The following is a 15,229-nucleotide window of genomic DNA, read 5'->3' on the forward strand; positions in this document are numbered from 1 at the left end:
TTTTAAAATTAGATATCATTTTATTTCAGTATATAAATGTATAAACGATGAAAAAAAAAAGCTTATATAATGTTTTTCAAGAATTATTCGCTGAGGTTTGCATCATTCGCCTTGGATATTCTTCTCGTTTGGAATACAATTTTAAAAAAAATTATGCAGCTGCTTATTTTAACCATATGCATAACTTGAATAAAATATCATGAAACAAAATTATGTATTTATATACTCCTCTATGTCATTATCACATGCCATTTTCCCATATATATTTTCAAACTGAAATAGGCCCAGTTGTGTTCTATTCAGTATTTACTGCATACAACACAGCTTAATTCTTGGCCATGGGCATACGGTGGACATGGCAATGAACCACAAATAGCTTGAACGAAAAACAATGATGCTGCATCCTCGTTTCTGAAACCTGCTGGATCAGCTTCCGGTGCGTGGTCCACACACACATATTCATGCCTGCCCCTCTGGTCATTGTTGGCTGTCATTACATAACCTGAATACTCAATTGTCCAGCCAGGGTAACAGCGTGCCCTGGCTGGTAGCATCATAACAACAGCAGGTTGTCGTGTCAAACAGACAGCACACGGAACGTTATGATTTGAAAGTGCTTTAGCGTTAGCGAAAGAAAACATATTAGCAATTGGTATCTCATATTCGCATCCATATATCTGTGCAGCCACTTCAACGTCTGTAGTATAATTGGCCCAAGTCGGATCATTTGGTAGACATAACAAATTACTTCCACCACCAGTCTGGTCAGAGAATTGTCCACCAACCACACCTAGAAATAGTAAGAATATGTTTTTATCAAATAAATAAGATATAATGTAACGTAGAACGTTAAAAAGCAGAAACAGTGATTGAAAGTAATCGTAAATCACGTAATCGCCCCCCAATCTTATGTATGAGAAATTAACTGAAAAGAGGAAGAAATGAATATTTCGTAATGAAAATAGCAAAATTATGGAATATCGATATAGTACGGACTAATATACGAATGTTGAATATAATAAGGACTATAAAGCAAACCTGAATTCATGCGAAATATAACAGGGTTACTATCATAAATTGGTGAAGGTGCAATGGCCCAGTGGTTAGAGCAGCGGACTCGCGGTCATAGGATTGCGGTTTCGATTCCCAGATCGGGCGTTGTGAGTGTTTATTGAGCGAAAACACCTAAAGTTCCACGAGGCTCCGGCAGGGGATGGTGGCGAACCCTGCTGTACTCTATCACCACAACTTTCTCTCACTCTTTCTTCCTGTTTCTGTTGTGCCTGTAATTCAAAATGTCAGCCTTGTCACACTGTGTCACGCTGAATATCCCCGAGAACTACGTTAAGGGTAGACGTGTCTGTGGAGTGCTCAGCCACTTGCACGTTAATTTCACGAGCAGGCTGTTCCGTTGATCGGATCAACTGGAACCCTCGACGTCGTAAGCGACGGAGTGCCAACAACTATCATAAATTGGCATTCTGGGATGTCCTACATGCTAAGATATCCCTATATGTTAGGAAAATACGAGCATGGAGAATCGAATGCGATTTGTACTAGGGAAAAGAGTCTTTAATCATGTTATTTCCAATTGATTTTTTATGTATTATTTGACAGAACACATCCCCATTGGGAATAGTATAAGCAGTATATCATCGATAAGGGCTTCGTTAGTTTGAGTTTACAGTAGTTAATTTAATTGGTCGCCAAATCATACGCATGATCGAGTGTGACTATGAACAAAGACGTTGCCACTATACATATAACACCAAACGTTATGAAACTAGTTGTAATATGATAATGCGGGATTATGGTAAATAATATTCAGATTGAATTTTTGTCGTTCTTCAAATTTATTTAGAGAGATGTACGAAATTTATATATACACATACTCACAGATATATACATATATGTATACTTAGAAAGAGCAATAATGAGAGAGACGTTTGGGTATATGGGATATGTATGTCACTATGATTAAACCTTGGGAGAGGCATTATGCCGGTAATAAACACACGCACTGGTTCAGTCCTTTATTAATTTAAATTGTTTTGTTAAATTATTTCATTGCACTCTTGCAATCTCTTCAGTAACTTGTCTCTCCACTTCCATTTATTTTGAATGTATGATCTGGCGTTGTTTTGGCGTTGTTTTGAAACTGTTCGGTATGAGCATGTGAGTGTGTGCAAGCTCGTATGTGTGCACGCTCATATGTGTGCACGCACTTATGTGTTCGTGCTTATATGTAAGTATGTGCGTCCATATGTGTGTTTGTAACAATTTCATTTATATCAGATCAGATAGAGACTTTTTTTTTTAAATTTAAATTTAAATTTACTTATTTACGTTCATATTCCGCATCATATGTGTGAACAACACATGCAACCATGGGCAATTGTAAGGCCCTCATCTACGTGTATTTGGTGTTCAAAATTGGTTGCGTTTCAGAAAAGAAACAAGCGTAATAAACGAAGAATTTTCCCTCATAATCCGTATAAACTGAGATATTGGTAGCTTACTCTTTTTCCGCAGTACGGCTTTTCTCTTGGCGTATGCTAAGCCATAGCAGAAACTGCAAATTCCTAAGTTGCGATATTTAATGAAAAGAATACTTTACGTTTGTTCCAGCCGTTTTCTTCTGTGTCGCTTTATCTTTTATTTTCGTACTTACACAAACACCTTGTCTTTCATTATTGTGAATTCGTAAACTTAATGGCAGATTGCTGTTCTTTTTCTCTTTCTTTCTATATCCCTACACATCGTAATATTCTCTCTCTCTCTCTATTTCTTTCTCTCTCTCTATTTCTTTCTCTCTCTCTCTCTCTCTCTCTCTCTCTCTCTCTCACTCTGTCTCAATCTCTCCCTTTCGTTTCTTCTCTTTTCTGTCAAACACTTCTGCAGCTTTCAGGCTGCTGCCTCCTTGACGCCCAGGTCACATTCCTAGGGCCCCCACCCCAACTAAACATCACAAGCATAGACCTCTTTCTGTAGCAAATTCAAGGCAGCTGTATTTTACAACTAAAACTTAACCTTACAGTTCTATATTTAAGAGATGAGGAATTATGTACATTGTTTACATTTGACGGATATTTGCCCTCATCTTGTTCGTTGTTAACACAACGTTTCGGCTGATATACCCTCCAACCTTCATCCGAGTTCGATTCCAGGCAGTGACCTGGATGATAATAATAATAATAATAATAATAATAATAATAATAATAATAATAATAATAATAATAACTGCGAAAAATACCTTAGTAATGATAACCCAGGTTCGAAATTTCCCCAAAGACACCTGATGAAGGCTGGAGGGCATATCAGCCAAAACGTTGTGTTAACAACAAACAAGATGAAGACAAACACCCGTCAAATGTAAATAATGTAAATAATGTAAATAAAAACTTAACCTAATGAACCCATTATCATGTTGTTTTTACGTGAATTGCTACCCCATCATTGCCCCAATTTTTACATGAATCGTTACCCCACTATCGCCCCACTTTTCATCATCACCCATTTGGAGCTTTTCCTCGCCCCAGGGGGTGGGGAGCAATACTTTGGGAACTACTGATCTAGGCTATTATTTATTATTAAAGCGGCGAGCTGGCAGCAGAGTTAGCACGCCGGGCGAAATGCTTAGCGGTATTTCATCTGTTTTCACGATCTGAGTTCAAATTTCGCCGAGGCCAACTTTGTCTTTCATCCTTTCGGAGTCGATGAATTAAGTACCAGTGAAACACTGGGGTCGATGTAATCGACTATTCCCCTCCCCCAAATATCAAGCCGTGTGCCTATAGTAGGATGTGTTATTATTATCGTTGTATCCAGTTTCCATGTGTGTGCTCCACCGCAAAACTTTTGACAGTATTTCTATTGGCCTTATTTGTCACTTCTTTACCGAACTAATTCTTATCAGCTGTATCTGGAGTTTTATGGACAAACACCGAAAGAGTACTAAACGCCGAAAACTGCAAATTCTCTACGGACACTGGATGAATAGAAAATTATTCACGTCATAGTTTTCTCGTTCAGTGTCTTTTTCTTTAACATACATACATACATACTGTTACAATGTGCTTATAAATTTGCGGTATCCTATGTCCACTGTTTTACGTTGTCATAGGCACTGTTATGTTCTTATCGCCACTGTTATGTAGTAGCGGATTCCGCGTCTTCTATCTTTTACTCACATGACAATGACTTGCAACGTCTATCTTGACTGTGACTCGAACTCGTATATATCACATAACTGACATTGACTCCAACTGAGAACTCGTACAACGACTCTACTACTACTACTACTGACTCTCTACAACGACTGACTTTCTGACTTTATTATGGCTGCGTCATACCACTTTTGTCACGTGGGAGGGGGTGTACTATTTTTACTACAAAATCTCTCCTTTTAGTTTTTTTCTTTTTTATTTATGAACCAAGTAATGTTATTTTACTTTATTCGCCCTCCTTTCTTTTAGCATTTTTTCCAACTTCATATTTTTCTCTTTTTGGCATGTATTTTTACGAACTCTGTGTTCTTCCTTTTCCTTCTACTTGTATACGCGGGCTCAATCACCTGTAACGGAATGTGTCATACAATCATTCCATAGGTTCTTCTAATCTGTTTGGTTCTTTTTCTATGAATCTCTTCTTTAACTGGTTTCTGTGTCTTTTTTCAATACTTTTTTGCTGTTTACCCCGTACATCATTTTTCCTATGTACTCTATTTCCGAACATGCCAACGATTGTTTGGGTAATTTTGCTCAGGGAATTTACTCTCGCATTTTTCTTCAATCTGGCTGATCAGATTCTTTCAATAGTGAGAATCTAGAAAGCGTAGTTGAAGAAAATTCAAAGAATTAACAAAGTAATTCAGTCAAGTCACACTTCGATCATAAAACTCGTTCACGAACTAGGACAATTGTTTAAGCTTCGTGGTGATCATTTATCTGCTTCTCAGTTTAACAGAAGTCTTGCAATCGTCATTGAACAGCAGGCTTGCTAAGGAACTTCTACATAAAATCATCATAAGTAAGGAAAATGGGTTGTATATAATCATATCCAACGAAACAAAGTTGTTGGCATCCTATCAAAAATAGAGAATCTATTCCCTAACGACGACTACACTGGAGAATAATTATGCTTTATGATTGGTGGGACATAAATGGTACCGTTTGTCATGAAACAAAACGAAACAAGACGGAAGTATTGTTGTCAATTGGAAGCGTTGAATAACACTTTGCAGGAAAATGCCCTTCATAAGTTTATCGTAAAGAATCGTTGCTTCTCTGGGATAATACACGCCTACGTATTTGCTCAAGTCATTCGGGGAAATATTATAGTGTTAAATGTGAAAGTTTTGCCTTATTGACCTTACAGTTTTGATTTTGCTTCATCTGGCTTATCATCTTTTCAGATCATCGCAAAATTATTTAGAGGGAAGTGTTTATTGATTGTGAAGAGGTTAGAACTGAAACTGAATGTTTCTTTGCTTCTAAACCTTCAGAATTTTACGTCCTAAGGGTCAATAGTTTACCAACTGAATAAATAGAATTAGATTCTCAATAATGAAGAGAAATATTGCTATATAATACCAGAATGTGTGTATGTATGTCGTAGAAGAGAGAGAGAGAGAGAGAGAGAGAGAGAGAGAGAGAGAGAGAGAGAGAGAGAGAGAGGGGGGGTGATTGAAATTAAGTATATCCAATACTAACCATCATATATAAGATCTGCATCAGGAGGACAGGTTGTTCTACCCCAGCGTGTATATAGTGATCCGGGACCAGGTTCTGTGTAATTCAAACAATCATTTCTGTTAAACAGCAATGTTTCAAGTGAATTATCAACAAAGGAAATTGTTGGCTAAAAATTTGGGAATTGTGGAGAGAATAATTGGAAGAGTAGAAAGATAGACAGACTGGGAATTGGCAGAGAAGACAGACGTATAGAAGTTAAGAGTGAAATAAAGGGTAGGTGAATGCAAGATAGAAATAAAGGAGTAAATGATTGAATAAATCCACGAGATTGGATAAGAATAAAATTTTAATGGAGGAAATTATTGCGAAATATTTGAGAAATATATCCCAGAATATAATATTTCGAACGTATTACTGTAAGTGAATGTGCATACAGATATGAGTAAATAAGTATAAATACATATCTAAGGCGCAGGCGTGGCTGTGTGGTAACAAGCTTGCTTCCCAACCACATGGTTCTGGGTTCAGTCCCACTGCGTGACACCCTGGGCAAGTGTCTTCTACTATAGCGTCGGGCTGACCAAAGCCTTGTGAGTGGATTTGCTAGGCGGAAACTAAAAGAAGCCCGTCATATATATGTATATGTATGTCTGTGTTTGCCTCACACACACACACACACACACACACACACACACACACACACCATCACTTGACAACCGATGTTAGTGCGTTTACGTCCCCGTAAAGTAGCAGTTAGGCAATAAAGAGCGACAAAATAAGTACTAGGCTTACAAAGAATAAGTGCAAGGGTCGATTTGTTCGGCTAAAGACGGTGCTTCAACATGGCCACAGTCAAACGACTAAAACAAGTAAAGAATAAAAGAATGTATATATCTGTATACATACATACACATATATATATATATGTGTGTGTTTGTGTATGTATGTGCGTGCATGTGTGCGTTTGTGTGTGTGTATGTGTGTGTGTTTGTTGCTGTTCTTATTTAATAGATATTACATAAAGTTATCTATTTTTGCTGCTATTGATTTGGTTTTAGTTTCAGGGTGACCTGCACATTTTTGCATATTCACTGTCTACTTTACCATGAAAACTGTTTGGAAAATAACTCACATTTTTTTTCACATTGTAGTCACACGTGAACGCAAAATATTGCTGTTTCCCTTCACGCGGTTAATATCAGAGCATATCACTTTTGATTGAGGAAATTACTGTCAATAAGATATTTTAAGTGGAGGCGCAATGGCCCAGTGGTTAGGGCAGCGGACTCGCGGTCATACGATCGCAGTTTCGATTCCCAGACCGGGCATTGTGAGTGTTCAGTATCAGTTCCAATTTGTTATTCCCTTTTTCAGTCATACAGCACTACTGTCTCCTTCTTAAAGAAGTTACATAAGTGCCTTTAAAGACAGCTGTTTTCTAGTGATCAGTATTTACCAGTGTAGAAGTGCAATGGCCCAGTGGTTAAGGTAGCGGACTCGCGGTCGTAGGATCGCGGTTTCGATTCCCAGATCGGGCGTTGTGAGTGTTTATTGAGCGAAAACACCTAAAGCTCCACGAGGCTCCAACAGGGGATGGTGGCGAACCCTGCTGTATTCTTTCACCACAACTTTCTCTCACTCTTTCTTCCTGTTTCTGTTGTGCCTGTAATTCAAAGGGTCAACCTTGTCACACTCTGTGTCACGCTGAATATCCCCTTAACTACGTTAAGGGTACACGTGTCTGTGGAGTGCTCAGCCACTTGCACGTTAATTTCACGAGCAGGCTGTTCCGTTGATCGGATCAACTGGAACCCTCGACGTCGTAAGCGACGGAGTGCCAACAACAACGATATTTTAAGTAACTGCAAGCAAGTGCCTTAGTTCTGAATATTTTATTGCGAAAATAGTTTATAGTAATGGAGAACCGATTAAACATTGGTGAGATTAGAAGTCAGTAGGAGAATACTGAATATTTTATAATATTTAATCTGGGACTTAAACTTTCCTCTTAATTTTTTGTCTTCACAGTTTAGATTGTTATAAAATGGATTCTTACTTGGTGTGTTAACGGGTTTATCATCGAGAGATTTCTTGGAGAAGAAACGGTTCTGTAAAGAAATAGAAATAACATCATACAGAATATTTAGAATATTTTTAATCGTTTACATTATAAATTTAACCCCAAATTAGGATTACTAAACATTTGACTTTGGATTATTCTCAACATCATGTCCCTGGCCAGCCACATATGGTGCATCAAAGAACAGGGCACGCCATACATAAATAAATGGAAGTTCTCTGAACAACCCGGGTCATATATCAGCGGGAGCAAACGATGTAAGCTTTGCTTGGAAGAGAGAGCAAAAATCCAGGAAAAACTACAAGAATGAAGTGTTAGCCAATGTCCCCACCAGAGACATTTCTTGATACAAGCAGCTGGGAGTTTCCCATTCGTCGAATTGAACCACTACAGCAACTTAAAAATCGATCACGGTTTGAACAGATGCAAGGAGTGATAACACCGTTCCACCTTAAACATTACTGGTGTGGACAATTCAGATGTATATCTCTTTGCTTGCAAAATTAACTGGCCATGATGTCTTCATCCTTCCAGTTGTAGATGGCCATTTGGGTCTGATGATCTTCTATATGGTTATGTGCTTTGTAGGTGTGAAACGCCAATGGCCACTCTCTGAATGACCATAACAATCAACCTTCAATATATATATAAATACATACATAAATATATACATACATATATATATGTATGTGTGTGTATATATATATGTGTGTGTGTATGTATTTATGTATACATACATACATACATACATACATACATACATACATACATACATATATAACTCACCTCGTTTAGGCTTAACAGCCCTTCCTGTTTGTTTTCACTGGCCTGTTTTTGTTACCAACTTTGACCCTTCGCAAAATTCCAAATTTTATTTAATCGGCTTTGTCGTGAATTGATCGAAGACGAAGAAGAAAAACAGCCGACAACTGATGAAGAGTCGATTTTTTATGTTGCTTGTCTTGTTTTCTATTTTGTTTCATTCGTTGTTCGCAAAAAAAGTTCGTATTTCATGTATTTTCGTATTTCATATTGTTTACGTTCTGTGGTGTCCTGTGCCCATATATGCATGTGTATATGCATATATATGTAAGTATGTACATATATGTATGTATATATTCATATATATTTATATATTATATGATTGAACGCCACGCACCCATTTCCAGGTATATATATGTATATACATACACACATACATATATATATACATATATACGACGGGCTTCTTTCAGTTTCCGTCTACCAAATCCACTCACAAGGCTTTGGTCGGCCCGAGGCTATAGTAGAAGACACTTGCCCAAGGTGCCACGCAGTGGGACTGAACCCAAAACCATGTGGTTGGTAAGCAAGCTACTTACCACACATATGTATTTTTTAATACACATCATTAACTGGTTGTTATATTATTGCTGTTATTTCCGTCCGGAACAGGTTTGAACATTTTAATAAATCGTTTTTCTTTCATCTTTCTTCCAACCTCACTTGTGTCATGTAGTTTGTGGGAAAGAAAAATTAGAAACATGTCCACGTTTCTATATGCTCGCTTAATGGAATTTGCGAACATTAGTGTTCCAGATTTGTTGTCTGTGGACTCATGACCGTTCCGATTTGTTATAATAAGGGCGGGATCTATACCTGTAATATCGGCGTGCCTGGTAAAACGTGACGTTTAAGCTGCATACAGATTGGTCAAAAGTCTATTCCAAAAAATTCAGTTTGTTAGAACTTTCTGAGAAATATATAAATACGTCATTTTACTACAGTTGTCAAGAACTCAACTGTCAGTTAAATACATTTTGAAATCTGATGATTACTACGAATGTATAAAAGCGTTAATTGAACTTTATGAACAAACACACTTCAACATTGTAAAGAATTAATTTTTTTAAAGTACCATAATAAGAAACGTAAAAACCAGACCATGTTTTCACCTTATTAATTGATATATTATTCTATACACATTTACACAAAAAATCGGAGAATATGTATGTATGTATGTATGCATTTATAGCGTCGTCAGTTTTATGTCGTATCCAAGAATTTAATTTCTCCTTTACTAATCGCTTCTTTTCATTTCTGGTGATGGCGTTGCTGACTCTGTAGACCAATTCTTCCATGGCAAAGTCGATAACATTGACTGCATGATAACGTTGGTAGAGGAAGAGGTTGAGTTTGTCGAGCCCTTGTTTCTCTTATGTCGCTTCACTTCCATTCGTACTACATGTCCTCGCCATTGCAGACGGCATTTCATGATCAGCGATTCGATACCTGGACTTTTATACAAGCATACAGAAAAATACAATATTTGCGGAGCCCTTTGGATTGGATAAACAAACCAACACCTTGCTGATCGCTTTTGGGACAATATTCGAAGCACACTATTATGCATACATGAAAAATCTGTCGACACCCACTCCACTTCAATACGGCAGGTAATTCCATCGTGCACCTATCATCAGCCTCATTCTCAAAGAAACGAAGGGAACAACGTTTCATATTCCCCACTTCACACTATGTCACTGGTGCGTTTAAATAGACGTTTATCCTTCTAATTTACCTCATCTTAGTTCATTAAACCCTTGTTATACTTCACTCTCTCTATTCTCATTGTATATGCATCTAACTCGTAAATGTGTCTGTTTCTCCTCTTGCCACTACTTTTGTCTTCTTTCTTTCTAACACTGTTTCTCTCACCACTTTTGTTCACGTACGAAATTCACGTAATCCAGCGTTCTTTTTCACTTCCAGTCACATTTTTTTTTTTTTTCATATAAATGATGTAAAACTCTGTTGTGCCTTATTACTTTCTTTCTTTTCAGCTTCCCCTGAAGAAGGACTATGTCCGAAACGTTGGATTTTGCTCATTGAAGTCTGTTTCAACAGACAGGCACACATACACACTACCCCCCCCCCCCCCAAACACACACACACACACATACACATGTGCAAATATTCATGTATACGCACACACAAAAACACAAACATGGTAAAAATCTGTCCCGATTTGAATTTCTACCTCGTGTCTTCAATAAGATTGATGCAAGTCCCACAATTGGGGCGGCCTCACTTTTTGACTGTTGGTGTAGGAGCTGCAGAAGCTAATTTAGCACTTGTGAGGTATTTTTTGAGAGACCTTTATTTTCCTTTACTTTTGATTATTTTGTGTATTTCGAATGGTTGATTCATTTTTGGGTCTTGTCTTAGTAGTGGGATGTTCTGGTGGATGATATTGTAAACTTCTGTATTTCTTAGGTTGTGTTTCGTAATAAAGGGATGATAACTGGATGAATCTGGAGCGTTTTTTGTTTACCGTAGTTGTATATTGTATATTGTATATTTATTACTTTGGCACTTTCTATTCCGTTGTTTATTAACTTTTATTGGATATTGTCTTTCCAGTAATATACGTTTCAGTTCCTTGAGTATTTTATTGCGAATTTCAGGGTTTGATATTTAGTCTCTGCGAACACTTGACAGAAAGCATTCAGAGTATGGTTATTTAGTACTATCACCAGTCAACCGTGTCAGCCTTAACTTCCGACGCTAAACATTGTAGCTTGATGCTAACAGACGGACATAGCGAGGAATCTAGACAAGTTACTAAGATCAATCATGTGACTATCGTCTACCAATCAAACCCTATTCAAAACATATACTAATTTGTATCATGAACTCCCTATAGAAATAGAGCAAGCTTCAAACACAAGTCAGAAGCAAAACAGCTGCGGCATAAGCCACGTCTTTCTATTTCAAACAGTTGGATATCAGTGTAAACTGTGAAACCGGTTAAATCTTGAAATATAATAATAAAAGCTATTTTAACTATTCTCAGTGCATTTTCAACTTCTATTTTTCCTATATTTCTTCCCATGTGGAATAAAATTACGTTGTTTTACACGTGTGTGTGTGTGTCTGTGTGTGTGAGTGTGTAAGCTCCCACTACTTGATACTTTGACATGGAAAATACTTTGATAGTCTTCTATGTTCTTTAATATCCTGAGTACGGGTGGCAGAAAGTATTATTCGTTTCTCAAATAATCTCAACTGCTCTTAGTTTACATTTTTGCTACTGAATTGCAAATGTTCAGCATCAGTTCCAATTTGTTATTCCCTTTTTCAGTCATACAGCACTACCGTCTCCTTCTTAAAGAAGTTACATAAGTGCCTTTAAAGACAGCTGTTTTCTAGTGATCAGTATTTACCAGTGTAGAAGAGCAAAGAACCCATTGGTTAAGGTAGCGGACTCGCGGTCGTAAGATCGCGGTTTCGATTCCCAGACCGGGCGTTGTGAGTGTTTATTGAGCGAAAACACCTAAAACTCCACGAGGCTCCGGCAGGGGATGGTGGCGAACCCTGCTGTACTCTTTCACCACAACTTTCTCTCACTCTTTCTTCCTGTTTCTGTTGTGCCTGTAATTCAAAGGGTCAGCCTTGTCACACTGTCACGCTGAATCTCCCCGAGAACTACGTTGAGAGTACACGTGCCTGTGGAGTGCTCAGCCACTTGCACGTTAATTTCAGGAACAGGCTGTTCCGTTGATCGGATCAACTAGAACCCTCGTCGTCGTAACCGACGGAGTGCCACGATTTACCAATAAATAGAATATCAGAGATCTTTCAAAAATGTTTAGGTACCCCAAGATAGAGGGAGATATATGTGTGACTATGTGTGAATGTGCGTTTGTGTGTGTGTGCGTGTGTGTGTGTGCGTGCGTGCGTGTGTGTGGTGTGTGAGTGTATGTGTGTGGTGTGTGAGTGTATGAGTGTGAGTGAGTGTGTGTGCGTATGTGTGTGGTCTTTGAGTATGTGATTATGTGAATGTGTGTGTGGTGTATGCGAGTGTGCGCGTGAGTGGTGTTTGAATGTGTGTGTGTGTTTATGTAGATATATATATATGTGTGTGTGTGTTTATGTAGATATATATATGTGTGTGTGTGTTTATGTAGATATATATATGTGTGTGTGTATTATTGTATGTGTTTATGTTGGTGTCCGTCTCTATTTAACTGAACCCCTAAGTTACGGGGACATAAACACACCACCACCGGCTTCAAGCAGTAATGGGGTGGGGGATAAACACAGACGCAAAGACATACACACATACACACACATACACACACACACACACACACACACACACACACACACACACATATATATATACAACAGACTTCTTTTAGTTTTCAAGGCTTTGGTCGGCCCGAGGCTTTGGTCGGTCCGAGGCTTTGGCCGGCTCGTGGCTATAGTAGAAGACACTTGACCAAGGTGCTACGTAGTGGGACTGAACCGAGAACCATGTAGTAGGGAAAAAATCTTCTTACCACACACCGTTCCAACAAAAAATTATTTAACGTTCTCACGCCGTTTGTAAAGTGTTATGACGTAGGTAAAAAGTTTCCTCCCCAGCAATGTGTTCTTGGGATCTGTCGCATTGCACGGCAAAATGGATAAGCGTTTCTACTATACCTCGTGCCGAACACGACCTTCTAACTGAGTTTCGTAGCCAGAAACTAAAACGCTTAAAAGATTACACCGGGGACGTCCTGTTTTTGTCTTTTATGTTGTTGCATGTGTTTTAATGTTATTTTATTAGAGCCCTTTTGGCTAATAAAAGAATAAATTATTATTATTATTATTATTATTATTATTATTTATTTGTTTATTTATTTATTGCAATATGATTTCTGATTTCACCTGAAATTCAAAACCGAAATGATCTAGGAATATAAAAGACGTACAAATTCTATATTTGAACATTTACATCAGTTCAGTAGTCAGTCATATGAAGCGTATTAAATATGGTTACGTGATAACATGTTACAATATGTCGTGTAGAGTAGTTTTTCTTTCCTCCTGTCTCGAAATATATTTTAGGTTGGACTTTGTTCCGTAAGTTTATTCTCCCAAAAACATTACTGGGCATTTTGTAACGTGTGTCTGTGTATAACTGTCTAGCTAAGTAGTTATACGTAGACCTGTATAAAAACTCATGCGTGTGTAGATATATATATGTATATATTTATAGAACGTGTGTATATGTATGTTTATTTGTTTGTTTGTTTGCATTTATTGCTTTTTTGGAAATATATACAGATTTGTGTATATCAGTATGTTATATACCCACCAACAACTGAAAGGCAAAAAAATCCACACACAAGTATATACAAATTTCCATACTCACCTGTTCTGATTTCTCTTCCATTTTCCTCATTCTTAAATCTTGGTGAAGAATCGTTATGGTCAGAATAAGAAGTATTCCAAAAGCTATGAGCGAAGACATGGATAAACGTTGCGAAATGTTCCTGGCCAGTTGTGCGAAATCCATTTTGATGGTAGACGTCCGTTGTATGCGATATTTCGTGTTGGTTTAACAATAAATTTAGGATAGATCTAAGCTGGAGGCTTATTACTGACTTCCTTTATACATTCAATTTACAATATTCATATATTCAATTTATATATTCGACCCACAATAACCCAGCCTTGACGAAAATTTAATCGTAAACCAATGATATTATTATAACCAGACGTGTGGGTGTATATTTATAAATGGCAGGTGTTGTGATTCGGTAGAGACACAAACTAATTACAAAATAATTACAGAAATACTTTAATTAGAAAGGCAGAAACCCGTAAAATTAATAAATATCCCATTTTGTGAGAGGATTAAGATTTATAAACTTGCTTAATTTGGTATTTATTTTATTTTTTATGTCTGGGAAACATTTACTGCAGCCTCCTGTTAATGTTGGTTAGTTCATAACAATTTATCAAACAAATTTTCAGATAATTAAATTATTTCTGTTAATCTAATTAAAATATTCAACTGTGATAATATCGTTATGGAAGCGATATACATACATACATAAACAGATACATACATACAAGTATATACACATACATACATGCATGCATGCATACATACATACATACAAGCACACATACATACAGAGAAGCATACATACATACACACATACATACAGATAAGCATAATCCATACATACACACATACATACAGATAAGCATACATCTATACATACACACATACATACAAGCATACATACATACATACATACATAAATACACACATACATACATACATACATACATACATACATACATACATACATACATACATACATATATAGCAAAAAGAGAACACTCAGTCGCAAACTGATCGCACTCAAGCAGGAGTTAAAATGCTGTCAGTGAGAATAACCGATAGCAAAAGGCATCAGAAGAGAATAACCGATAGCAAAAGGCACCAGAAGAGAATAACCGATAGCAAAAAGCATCAGAAGAGAATAACCGATAGCAAAAGGCATCAGAAGAGAATAACCGATAGCAAAAGGCATCAGAAGAGAATAACCGATAGCAAAAGGCATCAGAAGAGAATAACCGATAGCAAAAGAATAAACAAAAATTTTAACCGCAACCCGGCCGCACTGTACAG

General features: G+C 37.3%; 1 protein-coding gene across 1 annotated transcript; it reads right to left on the bottom strand.

The window, feature by feature from the left end:
* On the bottom strand, positions 1 to 14,973 carry LOC106876589 (uncharacterized). The gene is made up of 4 exons (XM_014925201.3): positions 13,958 to 14,973; positions 7,750 to 7,801; positions 5,712 to 5,786; positions 1 to 790 (listed from the first exon to the last, which is right to left on the bottom strand). The coding sequence occupies exons 1-4, from the start codon at positions 14,099 to 14,101 to the stop codon at positions 300 to 302; spliced, it is 762 nt and encodes a 253-aa protein (XP_014780687.1). The 5' UTR covers positions 14,102 to 14,973; the 3' UTR covers positions 1 to 299.
* Positions 14,974 to 15,229: the final 256 nt, after the last annotated feature.

Source organism: Octopus bimaculoides, chromosome 20 (assembly GCF_046866305.1).
Source record: "Octopus bimaculoides isolate indiv1 chromosome 20, ASM4686630v1, whole genome shotgun sequence".
NCBI classification, from domain to species: domain Eukaryota; kingdom Metazoa; phylum Mollusca; class Cephalopoda; order Octopoda; family Octopodidae; genus Octopus; species Octopus bimaculoides.